At 41.9% G+C, this 24882-nt stretch overlaps 1 protein-coding gene across 3 annotated transcripts in view; it reads left to right on the top strand.

The window, feature by feature from the left end:
• Positions 1-19828, top strand: part of flrt1a (fibronectin leucine rich transmembrane protein 1a) — a 73273-nt gene extending 53445 nt beyond the window's left edge. For 2 of the 3 annotated variants that reach the window (XM_049592976.1, XM_049592977.1), the window contains exon 3: positions 15592-19828. In XM_049592976.1, coding sequence (XP_049448933.1) covers positions 15669-17726 — 2058 coding nt within the window. In that variant the 5' untranslated portion in view covers positions 15592-15668 and the 3' untranslated portion in view covers positions 17727-19828. Of the gene's footprint in view, positions 1-11727; positions 11773-15591 lie in introns of those variants that run through there. The other variant, XM_049592978.1, reaches the window with a different exon arrangement.
• Positions 19829-24882: the final 5054 nt, after the last annotated feature.

Here is a 24882-nt window from a genome sequence, read left to right as displayed (position 1 = left end):
ACATTTTCATTTTCCTAGGGAAAAAAACAAACAAAAAAACAAATTTCTTCAGTGGTCATTGTGATTACAACAACCACTCTGTGACAGCCGCCTGCCAGAAACCGAAGTCAAGACATAAATGCAAACAAAATAACACTGTCTGGCTTTTCTGATAGAAAAAGTGCATAGAATGTTAACTTACCTTTTAATGTGAACATGTCCATCATTTTCATGCAGACACAGAAAACAAAAACACAGACCTGATGTGAAAAAGCACAATTTGAGTTCCTGTCGGGGAAAATGATTGTTAACTTTATTCTTGAATAAATAAGTAAAAGGGCGACTGCATCTTCTCATTGAACACTGATAAATAAAAGACAGCCAGAAATTCAAGAATATAAAATACATGAATAAATTACGTTAAAAACAAAAAAAGATGAAAGACGAGTTTTGCGCTTGATCTTTAAAAGGTGCTTCAACTAGCAGCTGCTACATGACGGAGACGGTTAGCAGCATCAAGTGATCAGTTTACACTCAAATACACGGTCATATCATTTTAGCAGTGATGAGGTGGTTTGCAGGCATTTTCAGTAGCTCTTGGGCCTCCAGTATGGCTGGCAGGCATAACCTGATAGCCCTGTAAAGGTGCAGAAACAGAGAAGGTTTCATTGATGTTATCTTTTTCTTTTTCCCTTTTTTTTTTTTTTTTTGGTCAGATGTGGGTTAATTTTCACCCTGAGAGCACAGCCTTGTCATGTGACTCGGCTGCCACGGCCTCCCACAGCCTTGTATTTATATTGCTACTTGTCAGGGTTGAATTCAAATTTAACCAATTAAGCTAACAGACCTCCCTCTCTCCTTTTCTCACAAATAAAAAAATCCAATCAGACTCCTAGCTGAAGCGTGACAACCACAGCCTGACTCCTTGACTTTAAGGCGGAAGATAAATTTGCCTTTATAAGTCCCATTTATAATGATCAAGTACGTTTTCTCAAAACAGAGAAGCCAGACTCTTCACCAGAATAAACTGTTTCCTCTATTTTATGCAGCACCAACATTACTGGAAAAACCAGCAACATTAAAAGCAGGGCAAATGATACGAGGAGCTGGCGAGGCATTGATCAAAGACTGTGTTATGACCACTGACACAGACTGACACATCTAAAGTTTATTTACCAGCTGGTCTGCCAAGTTCGTGCTATTGAACTGTACCATCCACCAGTGTGGCAGAGCAGCAAATCTCCCATTAAATATCAAAACCTTTATTTTGAATTGCTTCATAGATGAACTCAAAAAGCATGTAGGTCATTTAAAAAAAATCTAATTAGCAAAGAAAAGCAGGGAAATAACATCTGGAGAACATTATAGTAGTTTGATAATCAGAAAGGCAATTTGAAGGTTGAAGTTCAGCTTCTGTTTTTAAATAAAGCATTTTGTAAAATCTAAAAGTACATAGTAACTTTGCACAGTAAAACACAAAATTAAAATACTGAAATTAGAATAGAATAAAACAATTAGTCAATAAAAGTTGCACCAAAGGAAGAAATAAAAAAATAGTGTTTTTTAGATATTTTTTTATATTACCATGCTGATGTCATGTTTACCATGTACACCATCTTAAGTCAGTGTGTTAGCATGCTAACATTTGCTAATTAGCATTAAACACAAAGTACAGCAGAGGCTAATTGGAATTCTATTAGTTTTTGGTCACTGATTAACATATTGGACCTGGCAATTATTGAGATAATTAAGTCTGGTGCAAAGTGGTGGACTAACCACCTGACGATCAACATTGCCATCCATAGAGCTAAGTGTGGGTGATACATACCTTGTGTCGTTAGAAATGCGTCCACCTATAGGGATTTGTCAATACCGTCTCTAACGTAGGAGCTATTTGGGGCAGGCCATGTATGTATAAAAAGAACTGGATACAGCGATCAAGGTGAGACCCTGTGCAGAAAGTCGTCAAAAAAGAAGCCAAAAAATTTAAACTGCCGTGTATAAAATTGCCTGCATGACTGGTGCTGCTTCTGCACTGTACGGCCCATAGAGCAGCCAAACTAGCTACTGCTGCTGCTTAGCCCGCTAATTTGGATGGGGATAACATGGTTAAATCATGCCACTCTTATAGACTTTCCAAATGCCATCTGACTGAATGGATCAAATTCTGATATTGATATGAGGTGGTGACACTCAAAAAATTGTATCCACTGATTTACAGCCATGTAAGTATATGGGAAAAAAATCTTTTCAGGCAACATGGCATCATGTGATGGATGTAATTACGCCGTTTACCTCACACGATAACTTATGACCCCCAGGAAGCCTGCCGGGCTTTCAAGTCAATTTTCCTAGTGGCCAGACTGTGGAATTACAACTTCCAGGTCAATCACTTAATGCCATGGAGCCCAAGAGAACTTCTTCTTGTGAGTTTATTGTGAAAGGGACGTCTGTAAATCAGTTGCTACATTTTTCTGAGCATCACAGTGTTTTATTCGGGCTGATAACATTTTGAAAGTCTATAAGAGTTGCACAGTCAAATAAATTAAGCCCAATTCAAGTTAGCGGAGAGCTAAACTGGAAGTTAGTTTGCATGCGGCGCTGAGCACCTATTTTAGGAAAATACGGGGCTCCACCTCCAACGCTGTATCCAGTTCTCTTTATATATCCATACAGTAATGTGATTTGGGCAGGCATTCAGGAAGAGAAGTGGAAAAGTGGTAAATATAGACACCTGTAACACTTGATTGTTGTTAAAATAATTTTAGTTATACTGTGTTAGTTTTTTTGTTTGTATGGAGGTTCCAAATAAAAGAAGAAAATAAAAGAAGTGTCGTATGGCTATTTTAATTTCTTAATTTAAGTATCATGATATATGCAGTTACTGTGATGTAAAATTACATATACCTTGATAGAAGATATCAGCCACATGCCCACCCTGTGACGATTATTAAGAAAAACAATTTTGTAATAAAACTACTAAGGTTAGTTCAGTGACTGATTCTGTTATTACATTTTAACAATACCCGCCCCCCCCACCCCCCCACCCAAAACCCTGTCAGCATCATGTAAGATTTATCCCTACCTTTGCACACAATACGGGAGCATATTGTTGCTAGGAGCTGCGGCCCTTTTGTTAATGCTGAAAGGATTTACCTGTAATCTGGCTGTCTGGAGGAAAAAACATCAGGCCAAGAGAATTCAGCAGCAGCTGCAGTGGAGAGGACAGGGAATTAGACTGGTGCCACGACGGAACATATTATAGCGCTGTAAAGATAAAACATTTTAAAGTGCTTTAGCGCTATATATCAAGTCACGCCAAGGCCCTGTGAGCCGCACACCCACCAGCAAACAAAAACCCCCAAGATGAAGGTTCATCCCCTGCTGTGAATTATGTGAAGCACTCCACTGCTGCAGCACTATCTCTATTACTCTGCTACAGCATTATTTTCAAAGCAATACTGAGTAAAGTACACAATATGAACTGTCAATTTGTCAGGCCAATATTGATTTGTATTGTTATTCTTTCATATCTCTATGGATATTGGATGCAAACATGAAGAGTCTCTTGTAATCGCACAGTTAAATATGTGCAATGGCCTGGTTTTAGTCTTGGATCCAGATCCAATTTTACATGTGCAACATATAATTTATTAGAAACGGAATTTAATCTGTGGTTTGTTTGTACATGTAATTGAAGAATTTAATCTCTTGGTGGAGTTTTTTCTTTAATACTTAATCCATTTTAACACCACAGAAAATTCAGGTCTTTCCCACTCGAGTGGTAATATAGACTATGTGACAAAAATAAGACAACTTATTTCATCCGGAAACACAAATCTTTATATGTGTCACATACTCTGGGTCTTTGTGTCAGCAGTTCAGATGAGAAACTGCTGAGTACAAATCCAATCACTCCTTCATGCCAGGAAATTGGTGCATAAACCAAGAAAAAAAACTGAGTTAGTACGGGGGCGAAGAAATCCATTACTTATTCAGCCTTTAACATGTTATTCAATCTGCCTCTATAGCATATTCACATGGCATGTTTTCAAAGAGGAGGAGATGATAAGAGATTTAAAAAGGATTTTAATGCATTGGGCACATCAAATAATTCATGATTCTAATTTATTATGAGCCACAAACGCAGGGACTCATTTGGTTTGAATGTGATATGTGAGGCGATGAATACAGATGGCTTTATTCAAAACACTTGAACATCATTTGGGATGATGACAGTGGTGTCTGTTTATTTTACATAAAAGTGACAATGACGACGTTTATATGCAGAGAATATTGTGTTTTTTGGGCTTATTCAGAAAAAGGCAACGTTCCTACTAAGTTGTTTACTTGGTTAATACAAATGAGTGTTTCACTAATATTCCTGTTTGCATGCAGACTGGGAGTAGTGTGACTGAACATGTCGTTCATCATGTCAAAACCTGGAAAAGCAGAACTGTGTGACTCATAAATGTGTCTTTTGCTTCTTTACTTCAGAGCAGCCTTTTTTCAAAGTTTTTCATGAGTGTCGGCCTTGTTGGACCGTACGAACACAGCCTCCCTCTTTCATTCCTTCAACCCCGTTCTTTTAGGGACAGTGTTGTGATATTTGTGCATAGCCAAAATCCTGTTGATATCCAAGTCTTTCACATCCTTTAAAGGGAAATTTCGGTTATTTCAACCCGCAGAGCTAAATGGTAAACAAACATGGCACCACACCGGTAAGGTAAGACAACACGTTTACATGTCGTTTTCAATATGTTCTCTGACATCTATCTTAACAATATGAGGCGGTCTTTGTGGAAAAAAGCTTGTTTAGTGGATTAACTTTGCACTTGAAGTATGCCCGTTCACTTACGTTTTAACAGGTCTGACGCTACTATGCGCCCCAGCTGTATCTAGGCTAACGGCTAACATGCTAACTATTATTTTTATGTCACTAGTCACTTGAAACAAATTTAGGACGATAGGAGACAGGTTGAAATAAACCGAAATTTCCCTTTAAAGTAGATTTATTTCTCCTTTCGACCAGAAATGTTAACCTGGTCTCATTCTCTAACTCATCAAATACCGATGTGTGGTCAGTGGCCTTTGGCATCATACACTATTTTTTACACTCCGGCTAATTACAGCAGTGTAAAGAGTGGAAAAGTCTGCCTAGTGCGGGTAGGAGTGAAGGTCGGTCAAACAAACACCGGCCTTTCACCCGGGAGTCTGCTGTTCATGTCTGGTGTAAAACCAAAAGTAAATCGAGGTCTTTTAATAATTCAAATAAACACAACAAGTTTGTGTGCGTGTGTGTAGCATGCTATCCTAGTGAGGTATGTAATTGGACGTATATGATGCTCAGTTAATTAGTAACATTCATTCATTTACATCTATAACCGCTTATCCTGTTAGGGGTCGTGGGCGGGCTGGAGCCTATCCCAGCTGACATCGGGCGAGAGGCTGGGTACACCCTGGATAGGTCGCCAGACTATCATAGGGCTGACACATAGGCTGCGTTCAGACCTGATTCAAATCTGATTCCTTCTCAAATCCGACTTTTAGGGCTGACTGTCCACACTGTTTTTAGCAAGTGGCTACAACATCGGAGTGGAGATGTCATCTAGCGTGTATTGTGTGATGTCATATAAGGAGCTGTTCAGACTCAGACACAACTGTCCAAATGCAATTTGAAACTACCTCCCAAAGATGGTTTTGATCTGGTTTGCAAAAATCGGATTTCATGTCATTTATGACTGTTCAGACTTCACAAGAGCCATCTGGTTCCAATCTAGATTGGCTAAAAATCAGATTTTGGCTGGCAGTCTGAACAAGGCCATAGAGACAGACAACCATTCACACTCACATTCACATCTACGGACACCTACGGAGTCACCAATTAACCTGTATGTCTTTGGATTGTGGGAGGAAGCCGGAGTACCCGGAGAAAACCCACGCAGACACGGAGAGAACATGCAAACTCCGCACAAAAGGAATGGGGGGATCAAAACCCCCCACTCTTGCTGTGAGGTGACAATGCTAACCACTGCACCACTGTGGTGCCACATCAGTAACAGCTGTAATTATTTAGCCAAACAATTATGTTTTTCTCTGTACATTTCGTCTTCCAAATTGCATGGCTCTGGATGCAGATTTTGCCATGTTGTTTGTGGCCTCTTCTTCTGTTACGCATTTAATGCTATTCAACTTCCAGGTCAAAGCCCGGGGAGGAAACTGTGGAGCATTCACAGAGCACCTAGGTCCAATTGTATGTATACATGCAGCAGTAATTTGACTCCCAATTGCATTAACTGGGTGTGTTAGTCTGACTTTGAGAAATTAAGTTTAGTATGATTTCAGTCAGGCTAATGTATTTACATGTATTATAAAAGTCTGGTTTTAGTCGGAATAATACAATAAATCAGGTTTTTCTTTGTTGTTTTGCATTTCTTTGTTGTTTAGTGTACAGTATCTTTGCAGTTCCTTTGCATCTTTTTGTGGTACTTTTTAGTCTAGTCCTGTTGGTGTGTGTTTCTTTGAGTGATATTTTGCAGGTGAATGCCAGGGGGGCCTGCTGGACACTTTGGGCCCCTGAGCCTGTGCCTTGTAGGCATGTTCAGTAATCCATCCATGGCTGTTTACACGTCTAAAGAATGCTCCTAAAATCTGAATAATACTGGCATATTCCACGTTTTAATTGGAAAATGCTACATTTGGAAAAAGACCTGATTCAGAATATCCGAACAGAATATGCTGTTTACCTATCAAATTCTAAATATTCAGAATGATAGTGGAATATTAGCGTGCTTAGTCAAAGATCACGATTTTGCATATGTAAAAGAAGCAATCTGTGAAGTGGAAAATATTTTTTTAATGCTGCGGTTTGTATTTGTGCCTTGTTTGTTTCTTTTAAGGATTAAAGTCCATTTTTTAATCTCCGTGTTTTAATAGCTTGACGATTACAGTACATTATTGCAAAGACATGGCCTCTTAGATAGAGTATTACAAGAAATGCACACACAAATAAAACACAACAACCTCTCCAATGTACTAAAATGAATAGGCCATGCTTTTCTGGCCTATCTCATTTTTTTTTCTATCTTGGATCCCTCGAGTTATTGCTGTCATCACCGTAATCATTATATTTTGCGTCATCTTTTCCAATCTGTAAATCTAAAATACGATCCATGGACATGGCATGTAAGATAAGCTGTGGGCCACTATTATCTTTTCCCTGCCATCAGTAAAGTGGATTTCCTGATGCATCAGCAGCCCCTTCGGTCATCCAAAATCTGGTTTTCCAGATTTCCCACTCCTATCCCCTCTGTGGGGGTCTTAATGGGGAGATGGGATTCAAAGGTCTTGCTCAAAGCCGCTTTCTGTCACTCTCTCTCCCTGCCTGTTTTTTTATGTAAATCGATCCAGTCTTGGGTTCCAGCATTAGATTGGGGGTTGTTGTGTGTGCTGTACACTGCCTGAGGCGGCTGACTGTCTGGCTAACACATTACCCCACATCCCCACTTTACTCCCCTCTACAGATAACTGAAATGTAGACTGCAACCATATAGATTGTCCCCATATGGGTTAATGTTTGCAATTTGATCGTGCATGGATAGACAAACACACAGCACGTCCGAAGCAGAAACATACACACAAACACAAAGAGCCTTCAGGTGCTCTTTGTGCTTTTACATCGTTTTCTAATAGAGGAAGAAAAATGAGCAACCATAGGGCAAAACATCCTCAAATGACTGTCTGCCGTCCTTTGTAGCACCTGCTTAATCCAGAGAATCACAGCTCAATATGCTCTATTAATCCCTCCGGCGCTCTGCACCACTTCAATCTCACACCACATCTATGTTGTTTTTAAAGGGCTGACCCAAATACTCCAGTGTTCGAGAGACTCGCCGCTGAAGCTCCTGGGATTGAAAAGTCATCCATTCTTTAGCACTTTTCTGCCACACACACATTCACACACCGAGACCTCATGAACATCCACAGCACAGTACGGTGTACAGCTTTCTTAGTCATAAAATCAGCTTATATCAAACTGCAAGTTTACGAACAGTACCAGCTTTTTAAATTTCAGAAATGATTCTCTTCAGGTTCACTGACACCACTTCACTTCAATCAAGAGGACTAAAGTAGAAATAGACACAAAAGCTCTGATGCTTGAACTGATTGTGACAGACATAAGTCAAACAAGAAATATAAAGTACTATTTGGGCCCAATACCATTCCTTATCTTTACCCCTACTCCTCATTTTCCAGTGCAATTTTACTGAAATGGGACAACCTTTCAAGACTCTGATATGTCATTAGTAGTCGTCAATAGGGTGCTCTGGGAATGAGTCCTAAAACCTGGAAATGAATTAGCATTTTAGCACTTCCGTTTCCCTTGTCTCGAAGTCAGTGGTTTTTGGTATGATGCCTGACATAAGCCTTGTTAACACAAGCTTAAGAGACTTTCAGTTTTTGTTCTATGACACAAAATATGTCAGTAGATACCACACGTGTGAATTTTGAAGCTTTTATGTGTCTTTGCCAACAAGTAGCTAAATGAGACTACAGAACGTTATCACGCCGAACATGGCTTTACAGCCTCGTTGTAGCAGGGATGTTAAGTCATGTGACCGTGGTGTACTTTGTTTGTAGCCTAACATCAGTTTCTTACTTATGGTGATCGCATTTAGGCCATTTGTAAAGATTATCTTGCTGAACAAAACGTGCAAGTATCATAGGAGCTCATGTCTTTGCACAAGAGCTTGTTATCTGCCATAACCCAAGTCCAAACTGAAAAATCCCATTGGCTTTTTGACAAGGGAACCTGCTAACTTCCGTGTCAGCCTAAGCATTATCCCTGGAGCACTCTACGGCATTTACATAAACAGACTGAACTATGACAATAATGGTGATAAAGACATTTGTCATTCATCTTGTGGAGATAGAAAAGCATGTATGCTCACAATTTGTTCACAACTGAAGCGTAACCCTATCAATCATTAGTCAGCAAATAAAAAACAATACTGCTTTATTACCAGGTGGGGCACTGTAGGCTCACATAGCAACCCGTCTGCACTGATATTAGAGGAGTGGTAGCACTGCTAGCCTTAAGTTAAATTTCAGGTGTCACATACCATCAAAGAGGTGGGATGTGACATGGAAGTATGTCGAAATGTGGAACTGTAAAGCACAAACCAGCAATAACAATATAACGTTAGCTAGCTAGCTAGTTGGCTACTTAGACATTAGCACACTGCTAGCAATCTTTCTTGTTATGTTTGTTCAGAAAAAGTCCATAGCAACAGTTTCTTACTTGTCCAGCCATCTTGAGGATGATGACTCATAACACTTGGACTGGAGTGTGCCTCTTAAAAACCTCCGCTTAAAGCGCCATGTAGCCTCAACACTTCACCCCACCTCTCTGTCCCAACAATAACCGAGCCCCCCCACCAGTAGATGTGAACACACAAAATGGAGGGCTAAGTGGTAGAGGCAAGAGGTGTTTTGAAATTGTTGTAACTGTGCTGTGACATTGTTCATAATGGAGCTATTGTGCATTTATTTTCTGTCAAAGCTATTATTCTGAAGTCCCAAGTCTGCTTTCTAATGAAGAAATATATTAATAATACAACATCTGGGAGAGCAGATTGTTGGCAGGATTGATAGAAGTTTACAGCTAGATTTCTATAATAATCTGCCCTGTCAGGGTTATAAATGTAGGAATATAAGAGCAATTATAATCACAAATGTGTTATTTTTTTTTACTACACTGATGAGAACAACTGAACTAAAAGAAAGTTTGGCATAAATGTGATTTTTTTTTTTTTTTTTTTTTTTTTTTAAATGTCACACTGCTTTAAAAATGGCTGTTCGCTCTGTGTTGTTGTGCAGGACTGAGTAAAGCAGGGTACACACAATGATGTTCAATCAAGCGACACATTCTGCTGCTGCCAAAACATAAATTGCATTTATCCAGCCTCAATCTAAGACATCCATTTCCTTATGTATAATGCCATCTTGCATTACAGATATTGTTTTCTGAATTTGTCACTTCCCATGCTTGTCAGTTTTATGATGAGATTTTTTTTATATTTTTAGTGGCCTTATTAAGAGATTGGTTTTGGCTTCACACACTTCTTAGCAATAGTATCTCATGGTCATGACTACAAGGCGCAGGGGACGGGTTGTGCTAGAGAAGAACTTTTAGTTTTCATGTTAATTTGTAGAACATGTTGTCCGACCACGTTAGGAGACAAGTAGTTTTGTATAGCCAGATATGTCTCCATGCTTGCTGAGCTGGGGATGTCAATGTTAAACTTAATTTGGTTGACTGCTGAGATGTTTTTGACCAGTTACATGTTGGTCTATGGGTAAATTCTGCTGCTCTTCAGTTTACTGCACTGTGCACCACCCGGTAGTGGGAGCTAGTTAGTGACCAAGCTGCTTAATTTTAACAACACTAAAAGGGATCTGTAGCCTAGATGTGTGTTGGCCGCAGAGGTTGCGCTAGACTTTTTCATCGCCGGTCATTTTGACCAATAGGGTCGTAAAAAGCTGGTCATAATCTATTTTTACCGGTCATTTTAATTTTCGTTTTTAAATGATAATAAAGATATTCAAAGACATTTAGTTTTCATTCGTTCGTTTTTAATAAATCCAACAAGCAAGTTATAAAGTGTGCATTAATAAGGACATGAACGAAAAGATGAACAGACATCCACACACCGCAGCGCTTCAGTTCGGCGTCTGATCTAAATGCGAGCCGCGAGCGCTTCTGTCAAGCTGGATAGAGCGGATCGTACCAAACAGGAAGTCGGACACAGAAAAGACGAGAGAATCTGGCCAATTTTCAAAATAAAATAACAACAGCATGCACTGATGGAATACCATGTTTATAATTTAAAATAACACAACAGTGCATAATCGAACACATTTTTCAATACCCTGATAACTTCATTACAATTTTAATTTTGTGTCACCGAGCCTACAGACATGACTACATGAATAAAATGGTCAGAACAATATGCCCTATTCATTCAGTGTTAATCCAACACACTCAATACATGGACATGCAATGACAAATTGTAATTAACTTATTACGTTATAAAAAAACTATTAAAATATGGCCTTACCCATGTTTAAAATGACCTGTTGAAGTGAAAAAACAAGTACAGGACATCCACGGCACTAATGCATCTGGTGTGTCCAGGCCATCATGTTAACAACGCTACACGAAGCAGATGAATGACTTTTTCACTGCAGTGTGAAAACGGCAGTCACTTAAACCATTGACTGTGCACTCTGCCGCCAAGTGGGCAGGGGTGGTAATTGCAACCGGTCAAATGACCGACGGCCTTCAGATTTTCCGGTCATTGTTGTAAAAAAACGGTCAATGACCAAGAATATCTGGTTAACGCAACCCCTGGTTGGCTGATCAAAAGCAAAATTAAAGAAACTGTCATCCCTGAATTTAACCACAGATTTTTAAATTTACTTAGCTACTGCATGCCAGGATGGCACCTTTTCATTCCAGTGGAGATACTCACCTGATGCACATGCTAAAAAAAGTTTCTAGCTTCCGGGTGAAGTCTAAAGTCTCTGATGTTTTCACTGCAATACCATGAGTGGCCTCTAGAGAACATTGGCTGCAAGGCTGAGCAGAGTTCTTAGGGGCAAAGCTGAACCCTTCAAAATCCTGCACTTAGGGGAAAAAATGCCTTGGGTGGAACTAAGTTCAGGATTCAGCGAGTGTGCCCTTGCAAAACAGTGTGAACTTGTTTTGATGGAACATTTGCAGGTGGAAAGGTGAGCCCTAAATCTCTACAAAAGTAAACACCACATAAAACACTAAAAAGATGTTTAGTGTTTAGGTTGCTTATTTGGAGGTTGTAGTTGTTTCATGCATAGTGATAAAGCGAAGTGGAGATGGGTCTAGCTATTTGAAACTAGTTTCATGTAGTGATGGAGATTTGGAAACAGTAACACGCAGATAGTGAAATAGCAGGAGAATTCTATTGGCAGGCTTGGCTCTATGCACTGTCCTGTGAGGAGACAAGTGTTAAAGGGTGATTGAAAAGCAGGCTGTCACAGAGGGGATGGAGATATGATAACATAGATAGTCACTCCTGGAAGGCGTTCATAGTGTCTGACTTGGTTGTTTACATCAAAAGGGACAGAAACAGTTGTGCCAAGAATGAACAAAGAAAGAGAGAAGTTCAAACCCTGGCTCCTTTCTCACCTTCACATAGCTTTTCAATCAGCAGCAAAGTGGGTGTGAATCTGAGACTGAGTGTGCACACAGTTTGAAAACAAGGCGAGACTTCAACTAGAAAACAATGTCTTGATGCACTGGATGTGCTAAATATGCATATTAAGGCAGTACAGGAGGAGGTGCACATTAATAACCCTCCAGGACTGTAACATGCATGTTTAACCCAAACAATAGCCCTTTTTAGATGGGAATTGTGCAAATTTGCAGGAAAGCCCAGTCAGTCTTTTTTCAGCATTGGCAGTTTAAAAGCAAAATCGGGGAGTACGGCAAAATGCTGCCTACCTACTTTTGTTATACAGAATGCGCCTTTTTAGGGGCAATGGGGGGCGTGAGCAAGTAACAAAGCGTGTAGCTCAGCGTGTGGCGTAACCAGTGACGTGGGAGGGAAGCCGTGGCTGGCCAGTCCTTCGGCGATTCCCGTCCTTCACCGTTCCCGTCATTTGACGGTTAATGGCCTCTTCGTTTGCGAGGACAAGGAGGGCGTGCAATTCCTTGTCTCCCCAGTTGCTCATCTTTACTGTGTCTGTCAGGTTTGTGTTTCCCTCTTGCTACTAGCTGCTCATTCCTGCAGCTGTTTCCTGTTAGTCCACCACCAGTGGGTCGCACGTGTGGCGTCATCAACAGCTCCTCCCACAAGTCTTCAACAGCCCTTCCCATTGCTGAAGGCCGCCTCGGTCTGTTTAAACTAAAAAGGGTTCCGTCAATATGACTACCCTACGAGGTGGAAAATTGGGCACCTCGGATCAACTCACCAATCCAATAAACGCTTGCAGCTTGCCGGCAAAACAGCCCAACATTCGCAGAAAATCTGGCAGTGTAGAAGAGGCTACTGTGTAATGTTACTGTAGTTGGTTCGGAATGAACCGCACCGAGTTCATTTGTAATCTGGCGGGGACCACCTCTTCAAGAAGGTCTCGATCAGGTTGTTTTGGTGCGCACCCGAGTGTGATTGCTGTGTTCACACCTGCCCAAACGATCCGCACCTAAGGGGCAAGAGGAAGTTGAATTCGATTGAACTGAACCAAACAGGGCAAGTGTTAAAGCACCCTGAGTTTTAGAAAGTTACAGAAATTTTTCGGACAGCCCCCCCAAATTCCTGTGTCAGAGAGATGTGAATTTAAGGGGTTTCCAAAGCTGTTTATCCATCTGACAAGTACTGCTAAAGAAGCATACTGCCAACTTAAAAGTCTCCAGATAGGTTTGATAGTTGAACCCTGAAGTCCAAATCAAATCTAACATAATGGTGAATAAGATGGTCATAAAATCCTGCTCACATCAATTCTCAGTGAAGGATAAATGCAACCCTCCATTTGCAAGAAGAATTTACACAACATTTGAACTGACAAAGGACAGACAGTAATTACTTTTCCATTAAATGATTCCCGACCAGCCACGGCTGAACAACTGTTGGAGGGTTTGGCGTTGTTTATTTTTTCAAACGGTGATTCATTACACTTGAAAATGAGTGCCGTGTCAACAAAGTTTGCTCTCATCATTTTCAATATTTTGGCAATGAATACGCACAGATTAATGTTTGCAAATATATATTCAGCAAAGTCAACTCCCAGCAGAGTTGTCATTCATTTGGTTAATTATCATGCTGTCTGACTTACACTCCTGGGAATCCTGTAATATGCATGAGAGCCGACTGGCTCTGGCAGATCACCTCGGATTTGTGAGGAAATCAATACTACAGCCTGACTATGTTTGCTGCTGTGTGGGCCTTAACGGCTTGACTAATGGCTCTGGTTATTGAAGACTGCGATGGGCTCAAGTTGTCACTCTGTTGCAATTTACCAGTTTCCAAATCTCTGTAGTCAATAATGTACTTACTGTTATGACATCTCGCGCTTAATCAATAACAACAGCAACTCGTGGTGCCAATCAAGTCCTGAGTACAGCTCATGCAGACTCCCACAGCACAATGGTACTGATCGCAAATAGTTAATTAGTTGTCACATCATCAGCATCCTGCTGCAGATTAAACCTTTCCCTTGATATTTTTGTTCCACTGTTTTGTTTCTTCACAGCTGAATTAAGATGTGTGTAGAAGTTTTAATGAAGTTTTGTAGTGCCCAGTGCCATCTTGACTGCCTGAGGAGAGTTTAGCTCTTGAAGACGATGGCTCTGAGCTAAAACATGTTGTTCTGTCTTGATAATGAAAAGTATCTTAGGCTCTGAGTGGCTAATGCAGCCATCTGCTGGCAACTCCTAATGGAATTATAGAGCCTTTCAAGATCTCTTAAATAATTCAGACGTGGAGAATATTCTCAAGACTTCATATTTATGTGTGAGGCTTAATTCTAACTGTAGGATTGGATTTGTCAATTCCAGAGTTGCTTTTCCTAATACTAAATATTCACTCTGCTTCGAACATTCAGTGCAGGACAAAGTAAGTCTGGTCTCGTCTGTAATCTTGGATTACTGTTGCTAATTCAACATAATGATGGTTGGCTGTGCGGTTATCTTTCAGTTTTTCTGGCTTTGAATCGATGGCAGAATGTTGTGAGAGGCTGAGAGGAATCTTCACAGATCCAGCCATGTGTGCACATCTCCTTGATGATATGAGTATTAATTGTGGAAAAAAACAATCTTGTCATTGAGTGCAAGCTGTCTTTGTTTAGATATCATAAATGAAGTATTGTTTAGACACAAGAAAAGGAAAGTATAGTGTAAAGCTGAACAGAAAAATTTTAACCGAAATCACCTTATACTCCTTTCCCACCAAAATTAATGCATGTACGGGATTTTTTTTAAACATGGGATGACCTGATAAAAATAGGCGATGGGCTGCTTTTCCCATTGCCAGTAGACCAGTGAGCTCTGCAGTAGACAAGTATGCCTTTTGGTCATATGTGTCATGGTCATCATCACGGATTGGCCGAAAAACAGGTTAATAAACAGTTGAAAGCAGCATGGGGGCCAGTGAAAATGTTACAGTGGTTACTTCTCTTTATATATCTCTTATTTTAGTCGCTCTCTCAAACCCAGTGCTGACTAATTTCGAATGATATTTGAGCACTGCTTGGATGGAGACTGACAGCGTTATGTGGCAGCCCATCACTGCATCATGCCAGCAAAGAGGCTAAAAATAGCGTGTCCACCCAGGTGTCGTATTCCCATCACTGCCAATCAAAGCTGATCAGAGGTGGAGTCAGTAAATACTCGTGACAACTGCAGAGTCAATTGTCCCCGGGGAGTGAACCTTTTCCATTAAATACAAAAGCCAGATGTTAATGGGTGTTTGTTTTTTTTCGTTTAGTGGGGAAAGGGCTTCAGTTGTCTTGTCACCTGTGAACATTAATGAATTCATTTGTGCATCAGTGCTGACTATATTTCTCTTTCTCTCTCAGGGTGGAGGTCACAGGATTCCAGCTCACTGCAGCAATTTGAGGATTAACAACAGACCTGGAAAAGAGAAACAGTGCTTATGTTCACCATAATGGCACCCGTAGGCGTGGCTAAGCTGCGGGCTCGGCTCTTCCTGCTGTTTCTTTGCTTGACACTACGTGCTGGCATGCTTCAGTTTGCTACAGCTACGATACAAGGGTACATTGGAGACAGGGACATGATATGCCCGTCTGTGTGCAGGTGCGATGAGGACTTTATCTACTGTAATGATCGTGGCCTGAGCTCCATCCCCTCACTGCCCCCTTCGGCGTCCGTCCTTTACCTTCAGAACAACCAGATAAACAACCCGGGTTTGCCCACCTCCTTGGAGCGCCAGCTTGCCGTCCGTGTGGTCTACCTCTATGATAATGAACTGGATGAATTCCCCATGCACTTGCCACCATCTGTCCGTGAACTGCATTTGCAGGACAACAACATACGCACTATTCCTCGTAGTGCACTGGCTCGGATGCCTTTGCTAGAGAAGCTCCACTTGGATGACAATTCTATTTCCACTGTCAGCATTGAGGACCAGGCCTTTGCTGACAACCCACGGTTGCGCCTACTTTTCCTTTCACGCAACCACCTGTCCAGTATCCCCTCAGGACTGCCTGCCTCTCTGGAAGAACTCCGTCTGGATGACAACCGAATCTCCACTATCCCAACCCATGCCTTTCGAGGCCTCGCCTCACTTAGATGTCTTGTCCTGGATGGGAACCTTTTGGCAAACCAGCGCATTGCTGATGACACATTCTCCCGCCTTTCCAACTTAACCGAGTTGTCCCTAGTCCGTAACTCCCTCCAGACCCCTCCTGTCAACCTGCCCAGTGCCCATCTGCAGCGCCTGTCTCTGCAGGAAAACGCCCTGACTCATATGCCACGTGGTTCCTTGGATGGCATGCGCAGGCTGCTGAGGCTGGACCTGTCAGGAAATAACCTGACCACCCTGCCGAGGGGACTGTTCAAAGACCTGGACAGCCTGGGACAACTGCTGGTGCGAGGCAATCCTTGGCACTGTGGTTGCAACCTGCGCTGGCTGTATGACTGGCTGCATGCCCGTGGTAACTCCATCACTGTCAGAGGTCTCACCTGCCATGGACCTGACAGGGTGCGAGACATGGCCTTGATAGACCTGACCAGTGAGATGGAGGAGTGTGAGGTGGTGAGGACAGCAGGGACCAGAGACAGAGTGGGTGGGGGTGGAGTCGATAGCTCTACCACTCACACTCCTCCACAGGGCTCTCTCTTCACCCTCCGCTCAAAGCGACCAGGCCTGGGGCTTCCTGACTCTGGCTTAGACTACACTCTTAGCAGCAGCGGTGTGGGGAAGAGTCTGGCCCTCAACGTGAAGCCGCTCTCTCACAACAGCGTCCGTGTTACCTGGAGCGTGGCCCAGCCCAGCTCCTCCTTCAGGCTGAGCTGGCTCCGACTGGGTACTGGGAACGCCATGGGCTCAATCACAGAAACTCTTGTGCGGGGTGACCGTCGAGAGTACCTGCTTACCTCCCTCCAACCACGCTCCAGCTACATCATCTGCATGGTGCCCCTCCCTGCCAGTTCAGAAAGTAAAGGAGGAATTTCTGGAGATGCTGACTCTGATGAAGCTCTGGTGTGTGCAAAAGCTGAAACATCTGACCTCACCCCTCTGGAGGAGGAGGAGGATGAAGACTCCCATCAGATGACAGTGCTGCCCCTGGCAGGGATTATTGGTGGGGCAACCGCCATTGTATCTTTGGCTCTTATTTTTGGCATCTTCTGTTGGTATGGACATAGGACTGGGCATTTGTGCTCCCGTGACCATTACACACGCAGCAGCTCCCGAAAAAACAAAAACTATGATGATTACATTGAGTCAGGCACCAAGAAGGACAATACCATCTTGGAGATCCGCAGTCCGGGGTTCCAGATGACGCCTATGGCGGCTTGCCAGCCAATGCAGCCCAAACCACTACGAGAGGATTACATCATTCATACCATATTCCCCTCCAATGGCACTGGCCTGTACAAAGGTGACAACCATGTCGCTAATGCAGGACATGGCACCAACCGTGGCTATAGAGAAGGAGGAATCCCAGATATAGACTACTGTTACACATGATGTACTGTACCAGATCCTGTTCACAGTGTTATTGGTAAACTGTATAGATGCACAATTTCCCTTCGCATGGACACTTCTGAAGCACCCCTCTGTGCCTTCTTCTTCTGGTCTCCCATTCCAAAATACCTGCTGTTCACTGCACTGAAAGAACTGTATGTGACTAACTGGAACTGAAACTGTGTCGGAACAGTTGACTGCAGGAAGCAGCAGCCAGTGCCCCAGGTGTAAATGCACAGCTGACTGTTTCTTCACCATCTTAGTAATGGCCTGTGTATGTTGTTTTTTTCTTTCTGCTCTTTCCGTGTGACATGCAAGCAAAGAATGTATACACTGTGGAAAGGTCAGACTTTGCATAGGTGCAGGTAGAGTTCCTCTTTCACGCACAGGAGCCACAGCAGTCAATTCAAAATGGATTAAGAAATGATGAAATGACATTTTTGGTACTCTTTTCCTGCTCACCGGTCATACACAGTATGTAGTCTTATCAAGTCATTGTTCCAAATGCCTCAACTATATTGATGTGCCCTACCAGCTATCCAAGGAAAGGGCTTTGTAAAGCTGTGAATTGTTCTATTTCAAACGACCCAATAACCACTTGTCTTAAAGTAGGCTTGTTATTACCTTATTCAGTAGTTGGCAGGGTGAGGATCTTATCAGGGCTGGTCGGCCTTGGTTATACCTCTCGAGATCATTCACCTAAGATCAGTATTGTAGTGTTGCATCAGATGAGATGTGGCACAAGCGTGTAGATAATACTTAGATACCGACTGGGCTGTGTTTGAAAAATGCTTTGCTATTTTTATCCGTGGTTTGTTTAGTAATCAAATCCTGCACAGCTCTCTTTATTTATTTATTTTGTCCCTTATGTGATGGTTTTTGTCTCTGCTAAAGTTGCTTTTTATAATTTTTGCCCTCATGTTTGTCATTACTGATGAAACCCAACTTTGATGAAGACAGTGGATTTGTTTCATCTGAACAAAATACGACAAGTGAAGAAAATATCCCGACGGCTGTCTACAGGCTCATGTTTTCTTAAATGCAGCAGAGTGAGTTCTTGAGTGAGACTGTTTATATTATGTAATCTGAAAATTAGACCCCACGCAAAGACTAGCATGTCAGCCCACTGAGACGGTAGAGACCAACCTCAACCCCTCTTTTCCCATTCTGTGCCTGTGTGCTTAACCTGTGACTTCAGTTGGTTACAAAATGTTTCCTCCACATTTTAAAGTGGCGTTCACAGAGAATCCAGCCTGGACAAATTACTAATGTGGAGCCTGCAATGTGAGGCAGACTCTTGTGAGTGAACCTCGAAATGAGGGCGAGAACTGTGAGTGAAACTGAGGAGACTCAAACCGCAACACTGTTGACCTGCACTGTGGAGCAGTGGCCAAGCTGTGGGTGGGTGGATTGACTGTCAGGGGAGTTTGGAGGTGGGGAGACTCCTCAGTGAGATGAGTTCATTGATGTTTGTTTTAGCAGTGCTAAAAGGCCTCCACTCATTCCACCTCTTTTATTACTGAGCAGCACTAAAAATGTAAATGTATTAGCACTTAGCAGAGAACAGGGATAAATGTAATGACAGGCACCGTGAGACGGAGGCTAAAGAAACATCTCCAGGCACTGAGTAAGTTGGAGAATTGATGGCTCTGGCGCGGTGGAGTTCACCCATGCATAAATCTGTTTGTCATACTCAGCTTCTCCCCTTGGGTTTAATATTGTCCATCAGTTGTTTACCACTGTGTTGCTTCCAAAGGGGAAACCAATTGTGCTTCCTTGACTGTTCTGCCCGTCGGAGTTTTACACTGGTGTCAGACAATACGTCAGTGGAATGTATATTTTATCTTGCACCCAAAATCACTGGCTTAAACATCATACCGGCCCAGCTAATTCTGTTTTGGGGAATGTTGATATAGTGTAATTGCTATTTTACAGTGGGTCTATTCAAGACACGTACTTCCTCATCATTTGTATAAATAAAACCATGGCCACAGCCACATAAATATTTTTTCTGGTGAAATTATAGAAAGTAATGGTGCCATAACTTTGCGTAAAAAAATTATGTGAACCTGAGATATGTGTGGAATTTGCTTTATAAATTCATCTTCAGAGGGGATCAATAAAAAGTTTTATAATCTTGTTATTACTGCAACCTGTCATTTCGCCTCATGCCTGAGGAAACGGAATATCTTTATAACTCACAGAGGTATTGGTAGGGGATAAAATTTTATCCCAAGAAGCAGGCTTTTGTGCAGAAATTAGACCTGCATATTGTTTCTATTTGATGAGGGCTCAGAATAGCTCCGGGATAAAACAGTGCCAGCTACAGCCTGCGGCCAGACACTTCGAACCAGCTGAGATTATAAGATGGAGCTGAGAAGAGTCAACAGGCTGCCGCCCTCAACTTCACCTTTACATGCAACAAGGCCCAACTCCAAATGAACAGCTTCATCAAAACAGATGAAAACTTGGGTAATCAGCCTCTACTGGGTTGAAATTTCAGTTCACCTGAAGGACTGTGCCTGTGCATCAGCTTGATACCTTTTATGTTACCTCTGAATTTCATCCACCTACACAGCCACTTCAGTCAAAGAAAACAAAGTTGTTTCATTTACAATACAGATGAGTGCAAATCAGTTAAAAACTGAACAATGCCAGCATTTAAGAGTGACTTGGTTTAGTCAGAGGTGTGCTCTGTTTCAGCTTTAATCACACTCATCAATGACATCACAGTATACTGACATACCATGGAGTCCATCTAAGACGTCATACTGCGTTCCATTTACCCCGGAAGTCAATAGTTGGAGCTGGGAATGACCTCACACCCAAGGTAATCACATTCTAAAGCAACAAGTCGCAAAACTAAGATTTGCTGTAGCTAGGTTAGCCACAGTCAACCATTGGCCCCTTTAAGACAGTCTGTTCAAGGCAGGAATGCAGCGCTGTTTTTCTGCCTTGCTGTACTGTATAAAAGGTAAATCTGACCGTTGGCACTAGCGAGTCCTTGTCGGCTCGTGTTAGCATTTTTGAATCAGCGTCAGAGGCAGCAGAGCCCTTCAGTGATTAAAATTACTCTTATTGGCAGTTCAGTCCAGTGTTCGAGAAAAGAAATGAAAGTGAGAAAAGCAAACAAATTAATTAAGTCAAGATGGCGGGAGATCGAATAAACGCGTTATATTAGGTATGTTTTTTTAGCCACTGAGCTCATTAGCAGAAACGGTTCTTAATTGTTCGCTGGTGCATGGTAATTATCATTTGTTCTTTCAGCATCTGGTTGTGTTGTTAATGTGCTAACTTGCATCTTGAATCCATCCTTTCGGTCTTCTGGTTTCCTTTCGTTAATGATGATTACAGACTATGGCCACAAGCTGGTATGGAGAGTTATTTCCTCTCACGCAGGCACAGGACGTACATGCTAGTTGGCCATTGGCTGTAGTCTTTGCGGTGTGTACATGTGCAGCTTTTTGGCCGAGACACTGACAAAGTGAAGCAATGCAACAGTTGGCAGTGGGCTGCGGAGGTATAGTACAGCGCTGAATCAACATCTGTGTAAAAAGCGTTAGCCCACAGGACGAGTGTGACAACATAAAAAGCAGCAAATAGCAGTTAGCAGTGAACTCAAGATAAGAACAGCAACTGAAAATGTCTGCACCAGGAGCTCCTTACCCTCCGAGTAGAGGACGAGATCAGCCACCATATAACAGGGACGGTGAATCATTTTTATTGCAATGTTAAACCATCATTGTTGTTTAGAAAACGCTGCTCCAGCCATATGTTATATGGCACACTAGACGCCAACGCTGTTACACATCCCACCTCTTTGGCTTCCGAAATGTCAGCATGCTATCTATGCCATCTTTGTTTGGTTCTTAATAAAAAAGCAAAGGTAGGATAATGAAGGCTCTTCATCACAGCAGCATTGTGGGACGTCTGTATAAAGAGAGCTACACTTAACAATAGCAGTTGAAAGCAATGCAGTATGCCATACACCTGATAAAAGTTGGACAGTACTGTGTGTGCTGATTTAATGAGACACCAATAAGAAAGGGGTATTAATAAACAGTATATTATGACAACTTTCACTGTTGATGCTCTGAGCAGCCATTTTGGATTCTGAGGTCTGGGTTGACGAGGTTACTTTTGACTTCCTGAGTCAGGAATCCAACGTCAGGGGGCATTCCAGTTGAAATTTGTGACTGCGAACTTGGAAATTCAGACTTCCCAGTTTGAACTGAATGCACCACTAAACCACCGGTCAGCAAAAACAGGAGTTTTATAGGATGTTGAGTTACTCTTTAAACAAACCAAAATACAAAACCTCATGTTTGTCTGTGTCTTATTTCAGTCTCTCATGTAAAATGGAATGAGAAATGCATCTAAAATTATGGATTCACCTATCCAGTGAAAGTGGTACTTTTCCAATTTATTCTCCTCTATTTTGCATTACAAATAGGAAAACATTTGTCAATTACATTATTACAAGCTGTAGACAGAGAAACAACGCCTCACATTTAACTCCTTTTCTCATACACAGTGAACATTGCTTGAGTAAAAACTCAGAATCCATTGGCAGCTTTTGTGTACCCACAGTCATGTTGTGTTTGGATTACCGGGTGTTGGACTGAAGAGAACCACCAACTGTGAACTTGAGGTATGAAATGTTGAAACTGCCATTGTTTTATTTTGTTTCATTCCTCCAATACAACTTGAATTTTTTGCCGACACACATTTGAGTGCCATATAACTGCAATGCGCTGCTATTTTTCTACTGTCTGTGCCCATGGGAATGCGGTAGGTCTGTAAGAGATTTAATAAGTATCACCACGGATCAACAATGTAACTGCTGTTGTACGGCATTGTGAACAGTTTGTAGCAGCAGCTGAATTCCCCATGCAGAGCAACAGAAGATGATTGGATTATCCCCTCCTCAGCATGCCGGAGCTGTGAGTCAGTCCAACACAAGTTAATTAATTTCAAGGGTGATAGAAATATGTAAAGTTTATACATACAGTACCTCTCAGACTCTGAATGAACACTCGAGAGGGAAAGACATCTTCAAGCACCTTGATCACATCTTTACTAATTCTACAGCACGTCTATTGGCTTAAATAAAAAAGGAACATGAAATCATTTACAATCAACATATCTTACTTCCTGTATGACCAGGTAGGTCTGGTTTTAAAGGTGAACTTCACTGATTTTACACATTAAAGTGTGTTAGCAGGTCTTATGCAGCACTACTGCGTAGGTTAAAAAAAAAAAAAAAAGCTGTAGCCTTTGAAGCTTTTCATGGAGCTGCATGAAGTCTGATAAATAACTGCAAGTGTCATCACTTGAGTCTGCGTCAGGCAATAGAAATTACTAGAAATTACATCTGTGGTTTGCAGAAACATACAATGCCAACATTTATTCTGGCGAGTGTGTTGCGTCAGTCGGGGATTAAGACTTCAGGTTTGAAAATTAAAAATATCTGGGGGTGTGGAGTTAGAGAGAAATGAGCTGACCGGACCTCTAAAGCCCGCTGCTCATCTCTGCTCGAAGCCAGCAGCTCAAGGCTATATTAGCTGCTAGTAGCACAACACACCTGAATCTCTAACTAAACAGTTGGCGGTCCACTTGAATTGTGGGTAATGTTGGCACCTAGTTTTTGAGATAAAGGAAAAGTGCATGGAACAAAAGAGACAATATCTCTGTTGTATTGATTTTGATCCTGTTTGATCCCGCAGTGTTAGAGGAATGCAATGCTGAATCTGCTATTACTTTTAAGTCACAGAAACCTGAAGGGTAATCATCGTTTTACCAATTTATTGAGGGAAAAAATGAGAACAGGTTTACGAAGAGCAACGTCACCTTGGAGATGAAGATACTTCTATCAGAAATCAGTTGCATTGCAGCCAACGATCAGTGCGGAGAGCACAGTATGTAATCTGGGATTGCATCAACAGAGATGGTTAAGACAGATCAACCTTTGCTCATTGCTGTCTTTGACTAAAGAAAAAGCCCTCTGATGGTCATCTCGGAAGGCTTTATGCCAGCAGTGCATATGTCTCTGCTGGTCTTGGACAGTGCACTCCCCCTCTCAAGCCCCCTTTGTGCTCTCAGAGATAAAAGAGTATCCTATTGTCATGGTCAGCCGTGTCACAACTCAAATAACTGTGACCTGAGGGTTGGGCAGTGACCTATTTCTTGCCTCACTTCTGGACGATTTAAGACCGTCTCCTGTAAATCTCATTGTGCAGCACGGAAAAGGGCGAGGGGAATGCAATATGAGAAATACGATATTGGAAATGAGGCCAAAAGGGGGGATATTGCAGAGGAAGAGATCGTGGCGATGTTGGCGATGGGAGTTGTTGAGGAGTCTCACAGCAGATGGGCTTTCTTGGTTTCTTACACAGATGGTTTAATAATGTTTCTCCAAGATTTCAACAGTTAAGGGTTGATAAGCTGGCAGTGTGATCATCTTGGATAAGTGTAATATAAGACTGCATGGATTTTGGAAATAACGCCTTGTCTGAGCCCTGATGATCCTGAGGGGACTGCGCTGGCTACACTGAAAACACAATTGCTAAAAGCAGAGAGACAAACTGAATTGGTGGCTCCCTGCAGAGTATGAAACAAAATCATCCCAAACTCAGTATTAAAGGGATAGTTTGGATTTTTTGTATTGGGGTTGTATGAGGCACTTGGTCAGTGTTTTACCAACAGTAGATTGCAGACGGCGTGCTTCCAGTTTGAGAAGCAGGCAGGAGTTCCACCATGGAAGCTAAGCCATGTACTGCTGTGGACGGGGGCAACAAAATATGATTTAGACACCTAAAAATATCAGTAACACTTGAAGTGTACACTATATTTCGGATATTTTAATTGCTTTACCTTCCAGTCGGACAGCCCTTTCTGAATGGGGAACTCAAGCCATATATCTATGCTCTCTTCAAAGCCACACACCCACAGCAAAAACAGTAATTTTACCTCACAGAACACAGGTGCTGCTGGTCTACTGCTGCCTTGATTGGTTAGTCAGTGTGTGTTATTGTGTGACTTTGGTGTTTTAAAGGGTTAGTTCAGATTCACCAAAGTCACACAATAACAAATTATGGATCAAGGCAGTGGTCGACCAGCATTTTCTCTGCTAGGTAAAATAACCTAGCAGAGAAATGTC

The sequence above is a fragment of the Epinephelus fuscoguttatus genome, linkage group LG12 (genome assembly GCF_011397635.1).
Source record: "Epinephelus fuscoguttatus linkage group LG12, E.fuscoguttatus.final_Chr_v1".
NCBI lineage: Eukaryota > Metazoa > Chordata > Actinopteri > Perciformes > Serranidae > Epinephelus > Epinephelus fuscoguttatus.
This window is presented reverse-complemented; position numbering and strand designations above follow the sequence as displayed.